At 41.7% G+C, this 26,397-nt stretch overlaps 2 protein-coding genes across 4 annotated transcripts; both read left to right on the top strand.

Moving 5' to 3' along the window:
• The first annotated feature begins 1,550 nt into the window (after positions 1 to 1,550).
• Positions 1,551 to 9,197, top strand: LOC138209931 (glyceraldehyde-3-phosphate dehydrogenase-like). Of its 2 annotated transcripts, none has more exons than XM_069168739.1 (12): positions 1,551 to 1,569; positions 2,299 to 2,343; positions 5,523 to 5,622; positions 5,721 to 5,830; positions 5,929 to 6,019; positions 6,300 to 6,415; positions 6,515 to 6,596; positions 7,421 to 7,572; positions 7,683 to 7,761; positions 7,858 to 7,941; positions 8,118 to 8,215; positions 8,886 to 9,197. In XM_069168739.1, the coding sequence occupies exons 2-12, from the start codon at positions 2,321 to 2,323 to the stop codon at positions 8,953 to 8,955; spliced, it is 1,005 nt and encodes a 334-aa protein (XP_069024840.1). In that variant the 5' UTR covers positions 1,551 to 1,569; positions 2,299 to 2,320; the 3' UTR covers positions 8,956 to 9,197. The 2 variants fall into 2 exon arrangements, with proteins under 2 accessions (XP_069024840.1, XP_069024839.1); XM_069168738.1 differs by lacking the exon at positions 1,551 to 1,569 and adding an exon at positions 1,943 to 2,045.
• Positions 9,198 to 10,258: 1,061 nt separating this feature from the next.
• On the top strand, positions 10,259 to 25,437 carry LOC138209868 (non-homologous end joining factor IFFO1-like). Of its 2 annotated transcripts, none has more exons than XM_069168666.1 (10): positions 10,259 to 10,370; positions 10,688 to 11,799; positions 18,835 to 18,895; positions 19,622 to 19,717; positions 20,636 to 20,776; positions 20,866 to 21,050; positions 21,187 to 21,301; positions 21,611 to 21,706; positions 21,837 to 21,967; positions 22,529 to 25,437. In XM_069168666.1, exons 2-10 carry the CDS (start codon positions 10,808 to 10,810, stop codon positions 22,680 to 22,682), a joined length of 1,971 nt encoding a protein of 656 aa, XP_069024767.1. In that variant the 5' UTR covers positions 10,259 to 10,370; positions 10,688 to 10,807; the 3' UTR covers positions 22,683 to 25,437. The 2 variants fall into 2 exon arrangements, with proteins under 2 accessions (XP_069024767.1, XP_069024766.1); XM_069168665.1 differs by having other exon boundaries at positions 21,184 to 21,301.
• The last annotated feature ends 960 nt before the right edge of the window (positions 25,438 to 26,397 follow it).

The following is a 26,397-nucleotide window of genomic DNA, read 5'->3' as shown; positions in this document are numbered from 1 at the left end:
TTAAACTGTGTCCCAAACGTGCAATACCTACAGATGACCTGCAGGGGCAGTGTGGAGGCGGAACCGGGTCGACAGCGTCCTGTGAGGTAAAATTCCTGTTTTCGTGAAGGGAGTCTGGTGGCTTTAAAAACGTTGTCATTATCTTGTTATTGAGCGTCGACACGATTTGGCAGTATTTTAAATTACAGATTAGAAATTCCAACGTTTATGTTTTACTATAAACTGCTTGTTCTTCAGTTTATATATAAATATATAAATTTATAGGGAAATAAGAAAAGCAGTGACTGAAGATGTCCGGAGCAGAGTTTGCTGTTTTTTTTTTTTAAAGCCAGAACAAGTCCAGAAATTCCAGAATATATCTGTGAAAAGTACATTTAATATTTATTATTTATATATTGTAGCAGGATATATTTTTGGTGGACTTTTTTTTGTTTTGTTTTTTTCTTCCTCCTGGTCTGTGAATCTTTTTTATATTATTTTTTTTTTCAAATATAATAGTTCACACAGTCTGAGCGGCTGAAAGACAAATATCAGACAGGAGGGGTGTCGAGACTTGAATTATTAACCGGCTGTCTGACCGGTGGGGTTGTCACGGCAACCGGTTCTCCTTTTTTCTTTAGGGGTGGGATAAGGCATGGCTGTGGTGGATGGTGGTGGTGGTGTGTGTGTGTGTGGGAGGTGTTGAGGTGGTGGTGGTGGTGGTGGTGGGGGGGGGGGGGGGTAGACTATCAGTGCAGCCCTGACCAAAGACAATACTCCTTTTGTTATCAGGCTGGATCTCTCACACAAAACTGCAGGTATGTACACGGTTACAACACAACACGCGTGTGCTCACACACACACAAAGAAGGAGCCACGTCCATCTTATCTCTGCACCGCCTTTCGTGAGCTCTTTCTTTTTTTTCTTTATTACTCAAGCATTCGAGTCCAAAATGCACTTTTTTTTTTGCAGACCTCCACCTCCACCTCCACCACCTCCACCCCCGACCGGCGGTTGCCCCGCCGTGTCGTCTCGTCAAATGTCACGCCCTCCGACATGTGTAGGAAGAGGTGGGGGGGTCAGGTCATGTTTATAGGCCGACCTTTACTTCACCCTTTTAACTGACTGACTTAAAAAACAAACAAAAAGTATGTTCATTGGTTGTGCAGGGTTTTAGGAGGGTTTCTGGTGCATTGTGGGTACTGATAAAAAACAATTTATGACTCATTAAAATGAATCCTTGGAGTGTTTTATTTTTATTTGTTTTCTTGCAGCATGACTTGAACATTTCTTCTTCTGGACTTTCTTGGCTCCAGGCTCCTTTTTTTTTGATGAAGTTCATGGTTGGAGCTGCTCAGGTGAACCGGAACCATCTGATGCTGTTGTAGGCCGAGGCTGCCGGAGGACCTCCCATGATGCACCGGGCTTCTTTCCCTCGCTCTGGTGATGGACGGGTGAGAGATGTCTCCGATGTCTCCGATGTCTCGGGGAGAATAAACAGACAGGACGAATCCAGGCTGGTGGTTGTAGCTCAGGTGGAGGCCCACAGCTGACACCGCCCGCACCTTGACGACCCTCCCTGACAACAGGTAGAGAGCACAAGTACACTAACGGTTGTACTTCGGCGCTGTCGCTTAGCAACCGCATTGTTTTTTTTTTTTTTTAAAAACCCGCATTGTTTTCTCCTCCTCGCTCAGGAACTACTTTGTTCGGCGGAAGGAGTTTCTATTTTATTTTTTGTAAACAGTTCATTACAAATCACTTTCTGTCCAAATAAAAAATAAAAGAAGTCATTCACGGTGAGTTTTTGGGGGATTGTTGCACAAAGAAAGAAAAAGAAACCTCTTCACAGAGGTAGTTTTGAAATGAGCTGTTTGAACAGGCAGCTTCGCGCGACCTCGACATTTTGGGCAAGAAGTGGGCGTGGCCCTCCGCGGGGGGGAGGGGGGGAGGGGGGTATAAATGGCGGCGTCTCCCTTCGGCTCGTTCTCCAGCTCTCCTTCTTCTCCGTCCAACCGCCACCGGAGCACCGGAGCACCGGCAGACCGAAGCACCTGCTCACACGGTACAGTCCGACTTTCCCCTCCGGTTGTTTCAGGTGTCGGAGCGGCGCGTGAGACCGGGCTGAGAGCGTCCCGGGATCACGCGCTTCTGGAGGAGACAGCGGTTCAGTCGACCGTCAAAAAAAAAATAACGTTTAACGGTTATTTCTAACGATTGTTTGTTGCAGCCCTTTTTTTTTTTTTTTTTACTTTTTTTTATCACTCGTGTCTTCGTGGAAAATGTCATCAAACTTTTCTCCCTTTTTTTTTTTCCAGTGAGGATTAAAAACCAGACGAAATGGTGAAGATCGGAATCAACGGGTGAGCTGATTTATTTCTTTTTATTATCATTTAATTTAGTTTTTGTCAGTTTGCATCGTCTCATTTACAGCACAAAGAAATAACTGCTGCTCCCAAAAGTCCTGCAGCTGTAAAACTTTAGGAGTCAAACAAGTTTGTTTTAATTAAACTGGAGCGAAACTCAAATCTACTAAATACCAGGTTTCAATAAGGAGTCAGACAAGCTTTCAAACAATAACAACAACAACAACAGGAGGAAAAAAACATCAATAATCTCCAAGAAATTAATTGTTTTAAGATTTTGGGGGGAAATTAAATGTAAAAATTCAGATTGCAGCACTTTAAATGTGGAAATCTTCTTTCTTTTAGTCCTCTGATAATAAAACTCACCGTCTGTTGGTTGCTTTTTTTTTGTTTTTTGTGGAGTTTTATTCTAACTACAAATATATTAAAGCTGAAATGAGTAAGTTTTTTTTTAGCAGTTAAAAAAAATTCCAGCTCTCAGTTGTGCTGCTTTTCTTCATAAAATCCATGTTTTTGAAGGTTTTAGACATTTCCGGACTCGTCAAACTGTTAATTAAGAAACGAGGAAAATTAATCCTTAGTTTCTAATCTCACAGATTATTTTAAATGTAAAGTGCTGAGTGAGTTTTTTTTTTTTAAATGCCGTCGTGTCCATGAGCAAGACGCCAAATCGCTCCGGATATTTGTGGATATTAAACCATCCACAAATATAATCTTCTCCAGCTGTTAATGGACCAGATGGGAATTAAACACGCAGAGTATCCGAGTACACTATCGGGCCACTTTATTAGGAACACCTGTGCATTTTTATTTATTTATTATTTACACTAAAAATACCAGAAGAATTTTAAAACGAAAACAGACGTGCCTGAGCATCTCTCTCCGGACTGGACGTCTATTCTCTGGTTATCTATAGTCCAGGAGGAGGAGGAGGAGGAGGAGGAGGAGGAGGATGGGGGGGGGGTCACGGTTGAGCCTCCCCCTCTTCATCCACCCTCCTCCTCTTCCTCTCTTGTCTCAGCTGTCACATTCCTTTTATTCTCCCCGTCTCGTCTAATTATAAACCGTCTAACCTTTCCGCTGAAGGTCAAAGGTCATCCGGGCCGGCGTGTTTTTTGTTTGTTTTTGTTTGTTTCACTATTGAAACCTGTTTTGTAAACTTTCTCGGCTCCTCTGAAGCAGCTGCCGGGAGATTCTGGACGGGTACCAACGGAAACAGAAGCTGGGCTCCGGTCCATTTTGGTGGCGTCCCAAAACAAACTATCCGAGGACGGACTTGCGTGCCCGCTGGCCCCCCCCCCCCCCCGCCCCTCCCCTCCTCCCCCTCGTGTCCCACGATGGCAGCGACAACTCGTGTCGATGATGATTTCTTATAACTGACAGCTTTACAGACCGGACCGCCGCACGTCGAGCTCTTTATTTTTATTTAATTTGATTTGAACTCTGACATCCCTGAATCCAGAGAGCAGAAATCCTGCGTCCAGCTATTTCCATGTAAAATCAGCTGGTCTCCGATAGTTAATTTTAACACGAATAAATTATTCTTTCGACACGTTTCATTAACGCTTTTAGCCCCGAAAAGCTCGTTGGAGTCCGACGTTAATAGAAAGTTTTCCTGGAGGTCGACATCTGTGGATTTTTTTTTTTGCTGAAACCTTGTTTTAGAGAAACTGTCCTGTTTTGGTGATAAATAGTCCAAATGATCTTTTACTGTTTTAACAGGAAACGACAACCTCTGAATCGTAGACTGTTCATATGTTGGTAATGTTGGTAATCTCCGGGGCTGAAAAGTGAGGCCAATGTAGGACCTACTTTAAAAATACGATACCACTGATGGCCACTAGGGGGCGGGCTCTGAAAAAACATCCAATAAAGTTCTCTCCAGAAATACTCAAGTCAGTAAGTGTTTCCCACAAGTCATGATGGCGCCATGAGATGAAATAACTCCAGCATTCATTACATATCAGTACTCAAGAGAGCCGTGTTTGGGGGGTGGGTTTACAGTAGAGGTGGGCGGGGCTTTGTCCAAATATGGTCACTTATTATTTTTTTTATTCCAATTACACCAGAATGATATCCTACAATGTGGGACTAGTTGTTGTTGTTGTTGTTTACTGATATTTACAGCCCGGTTTCATTTACAAACCGTAGCGATGACCTTCGTCTCCTTGACGACGACCTCGTTATCCAGAACCTTCCTGCTGAACTTTGACCTTTTCCATAGATGGCGTGTCTTTATTTTTAGAGCGCGTGTGATTGTCTTCTCTGTTGCCGGGGGTGATGTTTCAAACGCTGCCCGGACGGCTCGCAGTCACGTGTAGCACGACTCCTGAATGTAGGAGGCGTGTTGCGTAACGGGACGTCAACATGTGAACTGAAGACAGCTGTTTGGTCTCCAACCCACTCCACCTTTGAGCAAGGCATTAAACCTCTTCACCCTACTGTTGGATTGTATACAGACTCCCTGCTTCAATCCTGGTCCCACCAACTGTTGTCATGGCGACACGACGACTTCTGCAGCATCTGAAGTCGTCGTGAGAGTTCAAATCAGACGGCTTTAATTTGTTGTTCTGTGGACAAACGTGAAAAAGATTTCCTCGGCTGAAAACTTTACTTTTTTTCGGGGTTCTATTCTGCAAAGACTGAATTCATCAGCTGAATCACTGTGGAAGTTTATTTTTGATGCAAATGATGAAAGCTGACGTCGTCGTCGTCGTCCGCCTCCTTTTAACTTCCCTGTAATCTGAAGTTTAAAAATGAGGGATGTGGCATATTTCTCTCTCCTGGTGAAACTCGGTGAAGTGGTTAAAAAAAGAAAAGAAAAGGGAAGTCTCCGGTTTTGTGCGTTTGGACTGTCCGTGACCATATTAGGGCGTGAAGCCGGGCCTTCTGCTGCCGGTGCCCAACTGTTGTTATCTTCAGTGGAGGTCGGTCGGCGGAGCACCTTGTATGGCCCGTCCTTCAGTTTGAGGATGTGGTGCCACCTGCTGGTCACATGGGAGTAAATATATCTACATGTAAGTGGATGTAGCACTTAAAATGATGACCTCAAAGACGTTTAACTCGACTTCTACTACTGAGATGTTCTATTTTGTATAAATTGGGTCTTTTGAAACGTCGACTCAGCTGTCCCCCCCCCCCACCACCAGCTGACCAACCTCCTTCTGTGTTTTCAGATTCGGACGTATCGGCCGTCTGGTGACCCGCGCCGCCGCCTCTGGTGGCAAAGTGGAGGTGGTGGCCATCAACGACCCCTTCATCGACCTGGACTACATGGTGAGAGGCCAACGTTGGAGGTTTTTTATTTTTTTATTATTTCCAAAATGTCTGTAGTTCAAGAAGACTTTTTAAAAGCTCGAACCTCGTGTCTTCAGGTCTACATGTTCAAGTACGACTCCACTCACGGCGTGTGGAAGCACGGAGAGGTGAAGGCTAACGGCGGCAAGCTGGTCATCGGCAGCATGAACATCACCGTCTTCCACGAGTACGTAGCCGTGGCAACCTTCCAGACCCCCCCCCCCCGGTGAGTCCACAGCACAGTTCAGGTCCCGTCTGACTTCCTGTCTGATGTCACACCTACAGGAAGGACCCCACCAACATCAAGTGGGGCGGCGCCGGAGTCGACTACGTGGTCGAGTCCACCGGCGTGTTCACCACCATCGAGAAGGCCTCCGTGAGTCCACGGCCGTTATTTATTTACTTTTATTTTGAAAACTGACAGCTTGTAAGAAATATAAATTCAGGAGTTTTAAAAACCAGTAAAGTTTGGTGAAAAAGCTGCTGGGTTTGACTTGTGTTTAAAAAAAAAAAAAAAAAAAGCCATTCTTTTAATATTATTTGTTATTTTATTACTTTAAACTAAGAAGAAAAAAAATGTTTTCAATTTATGTTTGATGAACTTCATGTAAAGAGCGTAAATGTGATCGTGTTAAATCTCTGGACTCTCCTGCCAGGCTCACCTGAAGGGCGGAGCTAAGAGGGTGGTGATCTCCGCCCCCAGCGCCGACGCCCCCATGTTCGTCATGGGCGTCAACCACGAGAAGTACGACAAGTCCATGACGGTGGTGAGGTGAGTCGTGTTTTTAACGTCAGCTGTAGGTTGGTTTTTTTTTACGAGTGTTTGGATTCTCTGTTGGTAAAACGTGCATTTCCTGTTTTGTCTCCATAGCAACGCCTCTTGCACAACCAACTGCCTGGCTCCCATCGCCAAGGTCATCAACGACAACTTCGGCATCATTGAGGGTCTCATGGTAAACAAGTCAAACTACTTCTTATTTAAATAAACTCGCTGCTGCAGTTTCATAACAAGTTATTATTAAAGTTTGAGGACAAAGAGAATTTAGTTCTTAGTCAGCAGTTCAGTCGGAGCTGCTTATTTATTTATTTATTTATTTATTCATCTATCAATCATGTTTGGATTTATTGTTTATTTGTTATATAAAATGTGCACCTACAAATTAAGTGCCTAGATTTAGTCAATTTATAAACAGAAGTTGACACAAATGTCTTTTAACTTTAATATAAAATTAAAAGAGTTAAAAGGTAATTAACAATCAGATAATCATTTCTCTATTAGTCACGTTGGTTTTCTGGATCTTTTTCTTAACTGCAAAATGTCTTCTTCTAGAAACGAAACGTGAATTGTATCTTGACTATTGTGAAATTTGCCAATTTTAAGCTATAAAATGTAAAAGTTGTGACTAAGATTGCCTTTAAAAAAAAAAAAAAAAAAAAAGATTCTTTTTTTTTGAAACTACCATAAAACTCTTGGTGCTTCAAAGACTCATCTAAACTTCAAACTTGTAATTAATTGTCAAATTCATCTGTAAGATACTGAAAACGAGGCCACTGAGTTCAAAATATAACTTTATTTAAAAACTACTCCATCTTTACAATTTAAAAAAAAAAAATTTTTAAAGGCCAAATCTGAGAATATGTCTTCAAATTTTATGATTTAGAAAATTTACAGCGCGGATCATGTTTATAAAAAAAACAGATTGTATTCAGAACTTTATTCCTTGTGGAGTTGATGAAGTTTCTGATATTAATAATAAATATCTGATTTCTCCTCCAGAGCACCGTCCACTCCGTCACCGCCACCCAGAAGACGGTGGACGGTCCGTCCGGTAAGCTGTGGAGAGACGGACGCGGCGCCTCCCAGAACATCATCCCCGCCTCCACCGGCGCCGCCAAGGCCGTCGGAAAGGTCGTCCCCGAGCTCAACGGGTAACTTTTCACTTATTAACGCTAATAAAAAATAAAAAACTGTTAAAAAACGAATCCGTCTGCGTGTAAAACAAACCGAGCTCTCTGATTCGCTGACTCTCTTCTGACAGCAAGCTGACCGGCATGGCGTTCCGTGTCCCCACACCCAACGTGTCCGTCGTGGACCTCACCGTCCGTCTGGAGAAGCCTGTGAGTTGTTGTTGTTGTTATTATTATTATTATTAATAAAAAAAAATTATATAAAAAAACTTCTGTCATTTTATGGTGTTTTTTTTTTTCCTTCAGGCCAAATACGACGACATCAAGAAGGTCATGAAGGCCGCCGCCGACGGACCCATGAAGGGATATCTGGGATACACGGAGGACCAGGTACAAAATTAAAAGATCATAATCTATTTTTAAACTTGTGTGAACAGAATAAAACATAAGAGTTGTGTTGTTGTTTTTTTTATCGGTGCTCGCGTGTCCGTTCAGGAGCCACTAGATGGCAGCACGTTCTTTTATTTTCTCCTGCAGTGAAGCTTTGACTTTGTCTTCCTGCTCAGGTCGTGTCCACAGACTTCAACGGTGACATTCGCTCCTCCATCTTCGACGCCGGCGCCGGCATCGCACTCAACGACCACTTCGTCAAGTTGGTTTCCTGGTGAGTGGTTTTTAGTTTTATTTGTTTTTAAATGAAGAGTTGTAACATCAGCTGATTCAAAGTCTGTGAAAACATTTTGAAGGAGTTTCCTGCTTTGTTCTGGTCTCTGCTGCGTCCCGACAAAAGATAATAAAACGGATTTTTAATCATATGAAATCAAACATGTTAGTACTTTGTTTTTTTCCACACATTTTTCCAGACTGAGTATAACACAAGTAGCCTCACAAAACGAGGACAAATTGGAAAGATTCATTTAATTCTGACACTTTAAAGTTCTGACAATAATTTAGTTTATTTATGTAAAAAGTTGCAAAATCTTTGTAACATTTCTTCTTTTTTTTCCAGTGAACTTAATTTTCTGTAGTTTCATGTTTCATTACATCCTTTATTAGATTTTTTTTTTTTTTTAGTATATTGGTGTAAATTCTAGAATAATAATAGGTCTGAAAAATATCGCTTTCATAATGTGATATCTTTGGGAATTATATGAAAATATGAATATAAAAAAAAGCCCAAATTGGGAATATGTCTTGAAATTTGAGCTTAATTTAAAAATGAACGTGAAAACTTTTCAAACAAACACTTGGAAATTTGTGGAACATTCAACTTTATATGAGAACTCTTTATTTATTTCTTTATTTTTTACCCTTCCTCGATCTTTTGCCTGCAGGTACGACAACGAGTTCGGCTACAGCAACCGTGTGTGCGACCTGGTCCAGCACATGTTCTCCAAGGAGTGAAGCGCCGACTCGGCTCGTTTCCTTCCCATGATTCCTTTTGTTCCTTCACCTGTTAACTGGATGCTGCGTCATCCGTCCCGGGAGCAAAACATCTCACTGGTGATTTCAAGAAAAAGAAAAAAAAAAAGAAGTTTTTATATTCTGGTCCCGATGATTCTTCCTTCACGGAGCCGTGTTGTTCTGAACGGTCTCGTTGTGGCTCCTTTGCACTTAACATGACAATAAAGTCCTCAGTTTGTGGAAACATGTGCTGTTTTTTTTTTAATTATGATTATTTCTGTCACAATTCTTCCAAAGTTATTTCCTCATTTGGTGTTTTAGTGGAAGTGGAGTCTTAAAGTAAGTTTTTGTTTTTTACTCTTTTTGCATTTCGGTATATTTAATTTAAACGCGGTGTGTTTTGTTTGATTTATTTTTTTAAGCCAGAGTCTGAAAGCTGTTCTGTTCCTGCCCAGACGAGTGACATCGCGTTTTGGCTGTTTTCCCAGAAATTAAATATTCTGCACCAAAGTCAAATTTGACGTATTTAAACCCAACGAGGGCGGCAGAACGAAGTGTGCTTTTCTTATGGGGGGGGGGGGGAGATATGTCACTCAAGATAATTTCATATCATGTCCAACAATATTGATCATGACACCCGTCGCCCGTCCTAAAAAAACAACAACTTTTTGTCACGTTTCATTCACAAAGAAACATGTTAATTATTCCGGGAGAAAGGATAACGTGCCCTACTGGAAAAATCAAAGCTAAGAAACGATTCCTAAGTGCAAAGGAAAAGTTGGTTCGGCAGTTTACAGATTGAAACACATTTGAGTCCTTTTCATGTTAATAAAAAAACACACCTCCAGGAAAAAAATAAAATAATAATAATTAAAGATGTTTTATAGATAAATAGAAGCCTATATTTAGGTCTATATCATGTTTAGCTAATTACCAGAAAATGTATTAATGTTAGTAAATCAAATGCAGACATTTAACTTGAAAGAAAACAACTTTACAAACGTGCAATAAATAACCAGAGCAGAGCAGCCGGGTGACGTCACTTCTAACATCCTCCAGGCCAAGTTTGTTTACATCCTTTGGGCACGTGACGTTTTATTTTTTTTTTTTAAAATATTTTATATACATGGCCAACAAAAAAAATTCACATTTGAACTATTTCCAACTTGAAATACATTCAACTGAATGCAGGTTTAAATTCCCGACACTTTCAGCACCTCTACTGAGGTTATTACGATCATTTAGAAAGCTGCCGGTGCTCCTCTGTCAGGGTGATTACGGTAAACCTACAGCCGCAGTCACTTCATGTTTACTCCTGATCTCTGCTGTACCGCTGCTCTCCTCCTCCTCCTCCTCATCCTCCTCCTCCTCATCACCTGCAACCAAAGTTTACCGTCTGCTGCTCCGACTGCAAGGTACGTTTTCCTAAATGTTAATTTCAGCATTTTTAAGACGTTTTTTTTGTTTAAGCTTCGATAATAAAATGATTTGCTGCCGCTGCGCGTCACCGCTGATCTCCTGTAGAAATGAGTCATGCGTAAAAGTGAACTCTGATTTTGCTGCAGGGTCCAGCGGTGTGCCATCTTATTGGACTTTATATCTAATGTGTGGATAACAGCTTTACTGCATTAGTGTTTGGAATTTTTTATTTTGTTATTTTTTTTTTGCTGCCATTTTGGGGCCCATCGGCCTCAAAGCAGTCCTTCTAAAACGCAACATCTGCCCTTTTTAGCCCGCAGCTCCTCCTCGTGAAGGGAAACCAGGAGACGGACTTCAAGCTGCTGGGCCCTGATCCCGGTCCGGTTTTAACACGGAGTTACCTCTCGAGTTGAATCTACAAAAGTCTGTGTTCATGCCGGATTTCGAGCACTTCAGATTTTCCTACTCGAGCATGAATCCGGTCCTGGGGGAGAGCGGCTTGCTGGCACCGCAGCAGCAGCAGCAGTATCATCACCAGATGACCGGCCAAGCCGACTCCACCGTCCCGGAGCCGGGCTACTTCCTGGGGGACCACGGCGGATTCGGGCCCGATGGGTTGTCCGGGTTGGACCTGGGCTCCCTGCCACCGTCGGGCCTCGCCTACCTGCACCTGAGCAGCCCCCTGCACCGCGTCCCGCCGGCGGCCACGGCGCTGCGCAACGACCTGGGCTCCAACATCAGCGTGCTGAAGACCCTGAACCTGCGCTTCCGCTGCTTTTTGGCCAAAGTGCACGAGCTGGAGCGCCGCAACAAGGTGTTGGAGAAGCAGCTGCAGCAGGCCTTGGAGGACAACGGCGGAGGGGACGGACACCAGAGGCCGCTGACCAAAGACATGGGGGTCCAGACTGGATTTATCGGGCCCATTCCCGCCAGACCGGGCCACATCCCGCTCCACAACGCCAACAACTCGGCCTACCTGCCCGGCGGCCTCCTCTCTCCCACCCTCAACCCGCCTCCGCTCTTTGACAACAAATACCTGCCGGGAAACAACCTCAACACGGACTCGAACTCCAACCTCACCGCGTCCGGGTTCCCCGTCGGCTCGGCTCTGAGTCCCAGCGACCCGACCAGAACCATCACCAACATGAACGAGAGGTTCGCCGCTCGCACCGGGACGAGCACCAACCGCGGCCCGCCTCTCCCTCCTCCTCCTCCTCCGCCCCGCTTCCTCCCCGGAAGCATCTGGTCCTTCAATCACACCCGCCGCTTCGGCGCCGGGAGGGAGTCGTGCGTCACGGGACCCGGGATGTCCTGGACTCACCCGGACGGCGTCGGGGTCCAGATCGACACCATCACGCCGGAGATCAGGGCTCTGTACAACGTGCTGGCCAAGGTGAAGAGAGAGAGGGACGAGTACAAGAGAAGGTAGGAAGTGCTCACCCTCATCTTTCTTTTGTTTGATCCTCTGCGAGTTTTCAGGATGCGTTCAGGGGCCTGATGTTGGTTCTATGTATGATATGACTGAAATTCACATTGAAAATAAATGCTTTAGATCAGCTAAGATTCTTTGTATACAATGAATAAATTCACAAACGCATCACAACAATAAAACAAGTATTTTCCGCATTGTTGCGGTTAGATCCTGTGTTTCATCTCAATATTCAATATGCAGCCACTGATATTTAATACATGCTGTAAATATATATATAAATATTTATATATACACTGCTGTATATATAAAATGATGATGGTTGGTAATCTAAAGTCAATAATTCACCATTATAGTCAAATATGTTGTTTAGTTTCAGGGGGAAAAAAACCTCCTTCATAATCAACTCAATAACAGTGTTACATCCAAGATTTGATGTCGTACCAGAAATTATTCTCCAAAGTGTCACAGCAGCAAAAGTAAAAAAAAAAAAAGTAAAAACAAAAGTAAACAGATGTCTGATAACAGATGAAACCCCTGAAATACTGTTCAGCAGCTATGAAAGTGAGTTACGTTTCTGTTCCATCATCACTGAAGGTTTTCATCGATCCATCTCTGGAAAGATGAAACCTGATGTTCGGGAGGTTCGAACCCGACCTGATGATACGAATCTGTCACCGAGGACGCTGCTGCAACTCAAAGAACTCGACTGCTTTATGGCAACGTTTGCTTTACAGGGATTTATTTTATTTCTTTTAACCTTTTAATTTGGTCCAAAGAGACTCACAATAAATGCAGAAACAGAAGCGCGGTGTCGTAAAAACTCAACTTCTTTTTGCTTCGGTATGTTTGACGTATTCATTTCACGAGTTTAATCAAAGATGAAACCTTTTCACTGTCGTTGAGAAGTTTAATTTTGAGATTATGAGGTATGTTTACAGCACATATCCAGATTATAACACCGGTGACGTGACGGTGAAGTTGTTGCTGCGTCTGAGGTCGTGTAACTGCTACGGCGGCAAGTTTACATACTCGTACATATTTTAATCCATTTATTTTAATTATTTCAACAATATACTTCTGCAATTTTCAATTGTTGTTCTGGATTTGTGTTTTAAAGTCTGATTGTCCCATTTCAGTCACAATAAAAGCCTTGTTAAGGATTGAAAGGGTTTTTTGCTCACTAAAAGAGTGCTTTTAATTTGAAATGCAGACAGGAAGTGATGAGTTTGAATTAATGTGTAATGCAGTAGGTTAACTTTAACAGGGCAAACGGTAGCGGATCAAAACGAGGCTTCGAGATGACGTCGTGAATCGATCGATACGACAACTCCTAACAATTTAATTGTTTTTTTTTATTGATTCTCTGGCATAAAAAACACTTTTCGATCAACAAACACTTAAAAATGTAAAAAAAAAAATAATAAAAAAAAAAAATCCAAACGCTAACCGAGTTGTTTTTTTGCTTTGGTATTCCACATTTTAGCACGATGCTGAGTCGTGTATTTTCCACTTGAAAAAATATCAAACTAAATGATTTGTAAGCTCCGCCCACTTTCAGTTTTCATAAAGAATCGTGACCTTGGAACCCTTTAGAACCTGATTTCACCTGTTTGGATAAATATTTTGACTTCTTTCTTGTAGTTTGACTGCAGGATCTTGTGTGATGCATTCGGGAAGTATAGTTGTTTGTTTTTGACCCGTATTAAAAGAGGTGATATTTCAATAGCTTCCCTCAGCTTGCGGCCGGTGTGTTTTTATTCGTTTGACCTGCTGCTGCCTCGTTCACTGACAGTTTCCCCCACTGCTGTGTTGTGTTAAAAAAAACACTGACCTCGGTGCTTCGGCCTGCTGAGGCAGGACGGCTCTGCAACACAAACCTTCAGTCACATCGATCTCAGCAGCAGCAGCAGCAGCTTCCTCTCCGACCTGCTCATCACTTCAGATCCGGTTCTGCACTGAACTCCGTTAAATCTGTATTTTGTAGGAAGCTGGTTTTCCAGTTTCATGTTTTCTCGGTGCCCAATTTTCAATTCTTACCGCGTTTTTTTTTTTTTTTTTTTTTGCGGGCACTTTGCTGAGCACGGCAAAAAGCATCGTCTGAAAGGGGCTTTTCAGCTGACGTTTCCATGGAGACCCGCTTCTTTTCACATTATTAGACAGCGGTGAGGTGAGAGTGGGAGCGCATAATGGTTTTTTGCATGAACATTAAAAACTCTCCTGGTTTTGATTCATTAATTGAAAACAGAATCAGCTGCGTTTAGAAAATATCTCGTCCTCCGATATAAACAAGCGGCAACCAGCCGTGTCGCCATCCGCCGGTTTGCGTCGCCATCTTGGAGCCCGAAGTGACCATATTTGGATGATGTGGAGGAGGACAATAAGCCCCGCCCACCAAAAGCTGTAACCTGACCGCAGCACAGGCCTGTCAATCAAACGGACAAATATACCGCTTTTTGGCGGCCTGATATCTAATTAATGATGGAATTATTTTCAGAAGTACCAACAAAAAACTAATCAGAAGGAGAGACTGTAGCTGACGACGCCATAATGACTCGTAGAAAAAAAATGATTGACTTTGGATTTGATGAGAGAAGTTGAATGGGAGTCTATGGAGCTGGAGGCTTTTTGGAGCCGACCTCTAGTGGCACTCGCTGGTATTGCAGCTTAAAGCTCTTTTTCATCAGCCTCATTTTTCAGACCTGGAAGCTACGAACACTTTTATGTCCAGTCTGTGGATTTAAACCTTCAGGAAGAAACATCCAATCACAGAGCTTAAAAATTCTGCTGCACGTTTCACGAGCAGACGGTTTACTGACCCTCGATAAAACATTGGCATCTTCTGATTATCGGGATCTTTCAGAAGTATATTATTCTAGACTGTTATTAAATGTTTGTATTTAGGGCTGTGGTCAGGATTTTAGATCGTAACCCTCCTCTTACATTTGTTGTAAGTTTTATTCCCTTAAAATGTGAATTATCTGTTTCAAAGTCTTCTCTAAGCAGGAATATAACTCCGATTGGAGACCTGACAAAAAAAACAACCTTTAATTTATTTATTTATTGCAACAGAAAAATACATTAAAATTAAAACAGTTTTCAGTCTAAAAAAAACCCCACTGAAATTAGCTCATAAAATATTTTGAGTCTTGTAATGTGAACTCTTTCTTCAGGCTTGTCCGTCATCGTGGCTGTGACCGAGTCGGACTGTTTAAAGGAGCAGCGCTTTTATTTCTCCGTCATGTGACTGTCGATGTTTCTGCTCTTTAGAGAGGAAACTGTCTGAGGAGAAGTTAAAACAGGATCTCCTGTCATGAGTCCTCCCCTGCTTTCTGTCTTCGGTCTTCATCTCCTGGTCTCTTCCTGTTCTCCTCCTCCTCCTCCTCCTCCCCCCCCTCCTCCTGGTACCTGCAATGCAGCACTGGGCCTGTGACCGCCAGCGGTGATGTCACCCGGTCCGCCACCTCCCTCTCTCTCCATTTTCCCCTCTGCCTCCCTCTCGGTGTCTCTCATCACATTTCTTCTTCTCTGTTTCTATTAACCTGTTTTTTTTCTTCCTCGCCGACTCCTCATCCATCCTCGTTTCACCCCCACCTCCCTCCCCCATCCCCCCACCTCCCCCCACCCCGTCCCCGGTGACCCTCTGCAGCGTCAGAGAGGTGCTGACATCATCTTTGTCATCATCATCCTCCTCCAGCTTCACCTCCTTTGAATGTGTTTCAGCGCAGCGTTACTGGGAAAGATGTTTTGATCAGGAAACGTTTGAGCTGCACGGCCAAAAGTATGCGGACGCCCGCAGGTGATTAATTAATGTGCTGCTGCCTCAAACTGTATGTAAAAGTGTTCGTAGCTTCCTGGTCAAGGAAAAATGAGGGGAAATGCGGAAGCGTCTTGAGCTGCAATACCACCGCGCGCCACTAGAGGCTCCAAAGCAGTCTCATATAGCTTTTCACAAATAATTATGACGTCGTAAATGTGCAGATTTATGTGTTGTTGTTTTTTCCATCCAGACTTTAAAAAAAAAAAAATCCATCACCCTTCTAATAACAGAGAGCAGCAAATGTCAACCCTTCTCATCTTTCCAGTATCGCCTCTGATGACAGATTATACAGCGAGTCACGCTGTGTTTGTGTCTGTTGGAGGGAATACGGAGATAAAAGTAGAGGCCGATGACGTCACTCTGAACATTGATCTAAAGAAGCCTTCAAGTTTGACATGTTGTTTTTTAGCTCCTTTAAATCACAGCTGGTTTTCGTCACGATGTTGTAAACGTAGACCGGACGTCCGGCAGGAATTCACCGAGTAACCGACACGCAACAGAAAAAAGTCCCGGAGAGGTCAAAACTTACAGCCACACTTTGAGGCCTGAAGTCGAAGGCTTTATCGCTCCCTCCAGGAAATCTGCAAAACTTTCAATCGCAATAATGAACTCAAAATTCAAGCAAACTCTGCAATATTTACGGGAGCTTGCGATTTTTAAGTTTTTTATTTCTGCGATTTTTTTTTTCCGCCAAAAAATGTCGTCAGCAGAAGCTGTGCTGAAAGTGCTTACGACGTAAAGTAAATCTTTTTGGACAAAATTTGCTTTACTAACACAAAAAACTCATTTACAACCAGAAAAAGCTCTGTAGGATAAAACAAGATCCCCGACTATCACCTCTACAGCTCATTGCTTTTCTGTTAGTCTGCACTTTAAAACTAATGACAGACATGTTGTCAGAGGGTTTACTAGCAGGCGAGCTGTTTCCCCTTCTTTCCATTGATTATGCTAAGCTAAGCTAATAGCCACTCGGCTCCGGCTCGTCCGTTTAATGCTAAAACTTGAGATCAATCTCCACATCGAACGCTCGGCAGCAAAAGAGAATTTTACTTCCAGAAAATATATTTTTTTTCCCGCTTCCCACTCCTTTCACGATGAAGGTCGTATCAAGGTCGTCCATCTAAACCCTCTTTGGAGAGATCAGCGTCTCAACTGTCTCAAGCTGCTTTCAGCTGTTTCAGTTTAAATTCACGTCATCGCTCTATATTCTCGTGCTTTTTTTTTTTTTTTTTTTTTTTTTGCATCATCCAGCAGTTCTTGATTGTGAAACCAGCTGCAGGTCAAATGCGACACCAAACCGGCCGCCTGACTGCAGAGACGCGTGTCGAGACTGAGAAACAGATCGGAGCTACAAGGACATCAGCTCTCACTGCTGCTCTCCGGCTGCCACAGCCGAGCGTCTCCGTCTGCTGTTTTCTAATCGGCACGACGATGGGGAAAAAAAAAAAATCTGCCATCTTCCTGTCGGGAAGCCGGGCGTGACTCTTCACGCTCAAAACCGGGAACTGAACTTTGACGACGTGACGTTAATTCGATCCGTCGGAGACATCGCAGTCGTGGTTCAGATGAGCGTTCGTGTCGAGGGCAAAGCGGCGATCGTATTTAAGTGACGCTTCGATTCGGTGGGAAATGAAATAGACAAAACCGCTGCAAAAACACGTCCAGCATCAGAAAACAAAGAGATTCTTCGTCTGGTTTCACGAAGTTTGTGTTCTGAAATGATCCACCGCAGTATTTTTAAAGCTCAACTTCTAATCCATCTGCTCTTCGTAAACTTTTCAGGAAGTGATGTCAGAGCTGACGTACATCAGTGATGTAGTTTAGTGTATTGAAGTCGGCCTAAGTCATTTCATTACGTGTGATTTGGACATTTTTCCACTTCGCCTCAGTCTCAATCTTTAATGAGCTCGTGGGTGTTTCTGGATCATGTTTCTATCCGGTTTCCTCTTTGTAGAGTTTTAACCTGAATTTATGAATGCAGAAACGCTGGTTTTCAGAAGTGTTCCTGAGCCCATGCAGTAATTTCCACTCCAGAATAGTGTGTTTTTAATTCCTGAGGGCCCGAAGATCACCACCATCCAATATTGGTTTCCAGCCTTGTCCCTTGTGTTCAGAGATTTCTCCAGATTCTCTGAATCTTTTAATGATATTATGAACCGTAGACGATGAAATCCACTAATTCTTTGTAGTTTTACGTTGAGGAACATTATTCTTAGATTGTTGAACTATTTTCCCAAACAGTCTTTCACAGTGTGGTGAAACTCTTCCAATCTTTCTCTTGCTGAGAGACTCTGCCTCTCTGAAATGATCTTTTTTATACCCAATCCCATTAATGTTGCCATGGTAACCTAATTAGTTGTGAGATGTTCCACCAGGTGTTTTTATTTTTTAATTTTTTTAGCTTTACACACCTTTTCCAGTCTTTTGTTGTCCCAACTTTTTTGAAACATGTTGCTGGCATCAAATTCAAAATAAGTATATCTTTTGTTCTCGTTTTGTTTTTATTTACATTTTATACCTTTTAATTATTGTTAATAGAAATGATTGATTTTAGAGACGCTTTTCCCAAAAATTGTAATATGCGTTGTTTTTTTTTTGGCTGTAAAATTGCAAATCGATAGATATAAATTCTTATTGAAGACCGGAGACTCCTGACATCACACCAAAGAAAGAACAATCCTCTGAGACCGGTTTCCTCCTGCGCCGCCCGTCTCTGCTCTATTTCCGTCCTCTCTCCATAGTAACTGACTTGAGTGCTCCGTGCTGTTCGTGCTCTGCATGCTCGGTTCTCCCCTCCTTACATAACACATGCTGAGGAATCACAGCGGAGGTGGGCGGGGCCTTTGACGCTACCGCACGGTGTCGGTCGCCCAGGTAACCACGGCGGCGTTTGGCCTTAAAGCTGCAGAGAGGAAGATAACGAAGAACTCGTCTCATCCCAGCTGAAAAAAATTAGGCCGAGTTCTGCCGAGGTCACGGACGTAATGACGGTAAAAAAAAAATAGAAGATCCCAGAGACGACACAGATGAGAAGGAAACACCGCTGAGAATGTAAATCCTGTCCAGCTTCACACGTGATCTAATCAGGGAATATTATGTGACTGTGAGTTATCTGCATCATTGTTAAATTCCTGCTCTGTGTGTGTGTGTTTGTGTGTGTGTGTGTGTGTGTGTGTGTGTGTGCGTGTGTGTGTGTGTGTTGTATTTGTAGATGGGAGGACGAGTACACAGCCAGAGTGGACCTGCAGGAGAAGGTGGTCGAACTTGAGGAGGTAAACGAGAAGAACTTCTCCAGTTCAGAACTCCATTCAAAATTTCTCCCTTTTTAAAAACGTATGTTTTAAATGTATGTAAAGTGCTTCGTAACTTGTTTTGGAAAAGCGCTATAAAAATAAAGTTATTATTATTATTATCTTTTTTGGCTTTAGAGATGTAATTAGCTTCTCTCCATGTAATCAGTTGCATCAGTATGAAGGTAGTTTACTTTATTTTTTACGCAAGTATAAAAGACAGTTTTTTGAGCAGATGTCTTTCACTACAATCAAAAATCGAGTTTATAAGAAAAAAATATAGATATAATTTTTTTGCCAGAAGAGTTCCTTGGGCTTTTTCATTCTTTTATTTTAACCTTTTGTGTTCCCGACCAAAGTGCACCTTCATAACCCTGGTTTGAATTGATAAGCGGCGTTCTGGATCTTTTCTTGTTTTAAAAGATATATGAAGTGGAAATAAAATTCTTTGGATCGAGTTGGATGTAAACGGTGGCGCTAATTCTCTACTTAGGAAGAAGAAGGAGGCGAGATGAGATTAAAAGAGCGCCAGACAGCGACGTGGAAACAGTTTAAAGAAATATGACGTTAGTTTAACCCAACTGTTTTTATACAGCTGAATGGGAACGATTTAATCGGCGATCGAAACTTCCCAGTGGCTCCTGAATGCATCATATACCTGTGAAGGACATGGTGTGTTGACATGTTTCCGTCTGATTGGACCTGTAGGACCTGCAGGAGAGCGAAGTGTGTCAGGATGAGCTGGCTCTCCGGGTGAAGCAGCTGAAGGCCGAGCTCGTTCTCTTCAAAGGACTCGTCAGCAACGTGAGTCGTCTCCGTAACACATGTTTGAAACTGAACCCTCATCTTAATACTTTGATTTTTAATACATTTAAATTTGAAGTATTTATTTACAGCCCCATTCATAAAGAAGTTGGGATGCTTTGTAAAATGAAAAAAAACTTAATTGACAAATTGCGTCAACCCATATTTAATTGAAAGTAGACCAAAGACAACAAATCAAATGTTGAAACTGAGAAATTTGTGTTCTTTTTTTTTTTTTTTTTTTTTTTAAATATTTGCTTATTTTGAATTTGATGGCAGCAACACGTCTCAAAAAAGTTGGGACAGGGTCAACAAAAGACTGGAAAAGTTTTGTTACGGTATGAAAAGATAATTTTAGAGAGGCGAAGTCTCAGCAGACTAAAAGACTGTGTGGGCAAATAGTGCAACAATTTAAAGATAATGTTCCTCAATGTAAAATTACATCATCTACGGTTCATAATATCATTCAAAGATTCAGAGAATCTGGAGAAATCTCTGTTCACTAGGGACAAGGCTGAAAACTAATATTAGATAGTGGTAATCTTCAGACCTTCAGGCAGCATCTTCTGGAGTGGAAATCACTGCATGGGCTCAGGAACACTTCCAAAACTGGGAACACAGTCCAGACGTGTCTCCCATTGAAAACATTTGGCCACATCCTGAAACCAAAACTACGACAAAGGAGACTTCAAACTGTTGAGCAGCTGAAATCTTATTATTTAAATTTTACACAACTTTTTTGGAAACAGGGTTGTGTTCACGTTTTTCTGACTCATGACTGAGCAAGATTTCTCAGCCACATGTAGTCGCAGTTTTAGCTCAGCCCAACAATGATTTCCGCGACCCTCCAGAAAACCAGAACAAAAGACCAAATCTTTTAAACAAACAACAGAACCAGTTCTCTCGTCTTTGCTTCAGAACCTGTCCGACCTGGACAGTAAGATCCAGGAAAAGGCCATGACGGTGGACATGGACATCTGCCGCCGGATTGACATCACCGCTCGCCTCTGCGACGTCGCCCAGCAGAGGAACTGCGAGGACATGATAAACATCTTCCAGGTACGTATCCACGGCGACGAAGGTCCAAAATAACAACAAAAACCCCTCCACCTGGACCTTTTCAAAATAAACACGTCTCCGCCCGGCAGGTGCCGACGCCCCCCTCCACCCTGAGCCACCGGGCCAGGAAGCACAGCGGGCAGTCGCCGAAGGGCGGGGACGGAGACGAACTGAGCATGTCTGAGAGCGAGGGAGGCGGGGCCAAAGACGAGGAGTCGTCCAGCACGTCGGCCAATCAGATCAACGAGCAGATGCAGAGGATGCTGAATCAGCTGTACGTGACTTCAGCCTGAAACTTTCTGTCATCATGTTTAAACATCATGTAGCTGATGTGTGTGTGTGTGTGTGTGTGTGTGTGTGTGTGTGTGTGTGTGTGTGTGTGTGTGTGTGTGTGTGTGTGTGTGTAGCAGGGAGTGTGAGTTTGAAGACGACTGTGACAGTCTGGCCTGGGAGGAAAACGAAGAAACTCTTTTGCTCTGGGAAGATTTTCCTGGATGCACAATGGGAGTGGAAACACATGGAGAGGTACACACACACACACACACACACACACACACACACACACACACACACACACACACACACACACACACACTTGTTTCACTATTCCCACGGGGATTTTAATTGACACCTATAAAATATTAAAGAACTTCAAACATGAACCTTCTACACCTCCTCTATATTATTATATTGATATTTTCACCCTGATTTTATTCAACAACTGACATTATTTTGCTTCCAGTGAAGTTTTGCCCCCGAAAAATGTTGTGCATCATTTATTTTTATACTCCAACTGACTGTTTTATTGTGTTTCTTTCTCTCCCTGACAAACAGCTGCAGGACGAGTCCATCGAGAAAGTCATTAACGACACCGAGTCTCTGTTCATGTCCAGAGAGAAGGAATACCAGGACACCATCGACCAGATCGAGGTGAGACACTTTCATTCATCTCGGGTTGAAAAAAGAAATGTCAGAGGGAGTTAGAAACGGTGGACCGGAGGTGGAAGCAGCAGTTTTACTTTCAACCAAACAACAGTAACGGTGTCGGTGTCTGCGGCAGCTGGAACTGGCCACAGCCAAGAGTGACATGAACCGCCACCTGCACGAGTACATGGAGATGTGTTCCATGAAGAGAGGCCTGGACGTCCAGATGGAGACCTGCAGGAGACTCATCACGCAGAGCGGAGACAGGTCACACACACACACACACACACACACACACACACACACACACACACACACACACACACACACACACACACACACACACACACACACACACACACACACACACACACACACACACACACACACACACACACACACACAGGTGAGGTGTAAACTTGCAGATCTTTTTCTAGATCCTCTAGAATGGAACGTAGGAACAGGACAGTCTGTCCTTCACATTGACCTTGACCTTTTGACTGATCCTTTGAGTCCAGGTGAGCAATTGTGTCAAATTTGAAGACGGTTCGTTAAAGCGTTCCTGAGATAGTCGAATTGACGTAACTGTGACCTTTGACCCTCCCAACATTGAATCAGTTGATCTTTAGGACCGAGTGAACATTTCTGCCAAATTTATAGAAGGTCCTTCGAGGTGTTCTTGAGATTTAAAAAACAAACAAACAAAACAAACAAACACTGAATCCACAATCTTCAGACTCTTCATAAACCATCTGACTGAAAATATTCTGTCTGCTACATGATACAGATGAAATACTGTAAATTAAGATCCTCTCTTCGTCTCGGCAGGAAGTCCCCCTCCCTCGTCCCGCTGACGGTGGACGACTCGGACAGCGAGGAGAAGGAGAGGAAGAAGCCGGCTCTGCCCGGCGACTCGGTGGGCGGCGGCTCCTGCTGCGACGTCAACGCCGCCATCCCTCCCCTGAGCTGGAGGAAACCCTGACACACTGCTGCTACCGCATCCTCTTCCTCCGGCGCGGCCCGAGAGCCTGAAACAGAAAACACAGAAATGATGTTTCATTTTTGGTGACCTAAGATAGGAATTCTTTCAAAAAAAAAAAGAAAGAAAAAGAAGCAGCAGCTGTAAAAGTCTTGATTTTTAAATGAATTTTCCCTCGAAAAAAAATCAAATTTAAGAAAGAAAGAATTCTTTGTGTTTAAGCAGCAGAAAAGTTTCTCTACTTTAGTTATTAAACCCATAAATGATCATTTTCAGTATATGAAGTCATTTTCCAGGCTGCTGTCAGAGGTTTTGAGCTTCATTAAATAATCCACTGGATGTGTGAGTGCTGCCCTCCTGTGGCGACAAGCTCCAACTACACCTCCTGAAGGTCAAACTAAAATAATTGCACTTTAGAACAGATTTTGCTCCTATTTTTTTATTTTGTGATGAGATTTATTTTGCACTAATCCGCACAACTTGTAACGCTGCCTTTCAGCTGAGAATCAGTGATGCACAAAGTAGTTTGCACGTTATTTATTTCCACTAAAATGTTTATTATTATTATTATTATTATTATTATTATTATTGTATTGTGTTTGTGTTATTATTTACAGTTGTGTGCAGCTTTAGTAAATATACAATTTTACCCAAAATTGACTGTAACTATGGAAACAGTTGTAACCTTGCCTTAAACAGAAATCAACATTTTAAGTATACGACGCCTTTTAAGCTGTAAAGGAAACAAAAAGTGAAAGTTTGTCACGTGTCTAAAACATTCGAGGTTTTTATCTTCTTGTTTTTCTTTTAACGGCTCAGTAATCACATGGAAATTAACAATATTAACCCCGATTTATTTTTGATACTTTCACTTCTGCAGCCAAAATGACAAAACTCGCTCGAGGCAACGGCCTATGTTTCATTTTGTTTTTGTAAATTTGGAGGATTTCAAACCCCGAAAAGACAAAATCCACGTGACTTGTTTTTAAAGGCCAATTCTGTCTGTTCATAAAGAATCAAAATATTCAAATGTGACAGTTTTCCAGTTAAAAATCAAGTTAAAGAGATTAATTTAGTATTTCTTGACCTAAATTATGTATCTGGTAGATTGGAGAATTCTTTAAAACGTCATTTTTAGACCTTCATGTAGTCAGAAAATACATGAAGACTTTACAGATATTTTGGTTTTAAGTCAAATATTTGGACGCGTGAGTTCAGAATTTCAGTAACCACATTAATGTTATAATGTAATGAACACAGTGTGTTTTTATTTTGATAGTACTCTGAACAAATTATTTTTTAATGCATGCAGAGAAAAGTTTCCATTTTTTTTCTTTCTGCTTTAAATTTGAAGAACATCAGAAGAGAATTGAAGACAATAACCTCTAATTTTAATCTTTATTTGCTCAAATGAGTGAGGGAAACACATTCGCAAATATGATTGTGAGATAAGGATTTATTTTACACTTGTACCATCTATAAATTATTTTTAAGGCCAAAGAAGATTTGAAAATAATAACTTCAAATTTTAATCTTTGTTTGCTATAAAGAGTTTTTGGAAATGAAACCTGTCAATATGACATTGAGATGGATTTTAAGTGCTGAACCTGGAAGGTAGATGTCACATTATGAAAAGTACGATTAGTGTTTGAATTAATTACCAATATTAAAGGAAGTCAACAGATTGCGGCTCAAAATCCCACAAAGCCACTTCCCTACAGTTCCTCTGTGACGTGTGACAGATCTGTTTGAAAGGACTCGCGTGGGATTTTAAGAGCGATTTATTTTACACTAGTAAAAAAAACAATTTTAAGAACTCCTGTAAAATGTACAGTTTGTAAAGGCTAAATAATGTATCTAATGTACATAATGATGCTGTGTATAAAGCTGAACTGCTGCAAGCTTCATGTCCTACAATGGAAATTAAGATGCGATAAATGAAAGTTGAACATTTTATTTGAACTTTTTTTAAGTTTTAGCATTGCTGTTGCTAGCAATAGAATTAGCGCTGTTGTTAGCGTCGTAGCAGTGATGTGAGATGTCACATACTCCAGACAAGTAATATGTGTAAAATATGTTGGGAAAAATCAGCTGTTAATCTTGATTTGAAATATGTTTGTGCTGTTTCTTTGGTTTTTTTCTGCCTGCAGTGAATGTTTTACAGTTCACTTCTTCAAACGCTGTCAAACTTTGATTACGTGAATGTCCACTTATTCAGTAACCTGCCATGTTCACAGGAAACAGAACCACTAAAGGAACACTTTTACTTTTAGTCCACAAGTTTTCTTCACTGAACACATTTACGGCTTCATCAAAACAAGATTTAAACTCTTAAGATGTCTGTTATCTTTCTCTTTTGTTATCTCACTGTTTTTTATTTTACACACAGTGAAGAAAAAGGACTAAAATTTAAAAAGTCTAATTGTTCCTTTAATGTCAAGAAAAAACAAAAGCAACTGCTGGTGTGCAATACAAGACTTTAAATAGGCAACCATCACTCACCTTGTGAAACGGTACAAACGCTGCTTTAATGGAACTGTTGATATCTATTTAATCTGAATGTCAGTAGAATCTGAAGAGACCAGGAAGATGAGGAGAAGATGACGAAGACCTCGAGAAACGGAAACTAGAACAGGAAAGAAAAGCCAAATACATGAGCTGATTTAATTTGTCTGTTTTCGTGGGTCTTTGGGTCTATAGAGGTGTGTGTGTTTGATCAAAATGAAAAGATGAACAAAATAAATGACAATAAAAAACCTTTCTACTCTTTGACTTTGTTATTTACAGTGACAGAAAGTAACGGACAAATATTTAGGAAGTCATACTATAGTATGTCGTTCGAAATATGATAAAAAAGTCATACGATAGCATGTCATCAAAATATAAAACAAAAAAAGGCATTCTATAGTATGTCCTTTTAAATAGGTGAACGTTGTTTCATAACAGTTAAAAGGTTCTGGGTTCGATCCCGGGCAAAATATTAAAAGGACAAGTCAGTCTTCCAACATTATTTATTATTTAGACTGTACTGTGTCCATACAAATTTGAAAAAAAAGTCATGTCGTACAAAATATGACAATAAAGTCATACTATAGCATGTCAACTAAAATATTACAAAAAAAAGTTACACTACAGGATTTTGTAAAAAAAAAAGGAAAATAAAACATTGGAAGCACTGTGGTTCAGTGGTTCGTGATGCTGCCTCACATTGAGGTCATGGGTTCAATTCCATCTTGAGACGTGTATGTCTTTGTCAAAAAATCAAAAACACATAAGGCTATAGCATGTTGTATAAAATACAAAGAAAAAGTCAGAGTAGGATGTTGTTGAATATATGAATAAAAAGTCATACTGTAGCATGTCGTCCAACATAAAATAAAAAGTAATTCTAAAACTACACCTTAAACATTTCCTGTTTCTCTTCCAAACTATGAATGTGTGTGTTGACGTCGGGCTGTTGGCCGACAGAAAACCTCGCGTCTCCAATCGTTCCACTTTTTTGGGGGATGAAAAACTGAGAAAATACACTTAGTTCCTGTTTTCATGAATTACGTTACGTTACATTTAGCTGAAGCTTTTATCCAAAGCGACTTCCAATAAGTGTATTTTTATTGAAATGAATCAACGAGTCAAGTTGTGCTGTTACTTCCTCAAAGTTTTATGATGAAACCTCTCAGAGGGGCCGGACGGGAAACACACTGACGGCAGCGATCGGTCC

Source organism: Embiotoca jacksoni, unplaced genomic scaffold (assembly GCF_022577435.1).
Source record: "Embiotoca jacksoni isolate LCO1_2020_lvr unplaced genomic scaffold, fEmbJac1.0.p SCAF_41, whole genome shotgun sequence".
Lineage (NCBI taxonomy): Eukaryota > Metazoa > Chordata > Actinopteri > Embiotocidae > Embiotoca > Embiotoca jacksoni.
This window is presented reverse-complemented; position numbering and strand designations above follow the sequence as displayed.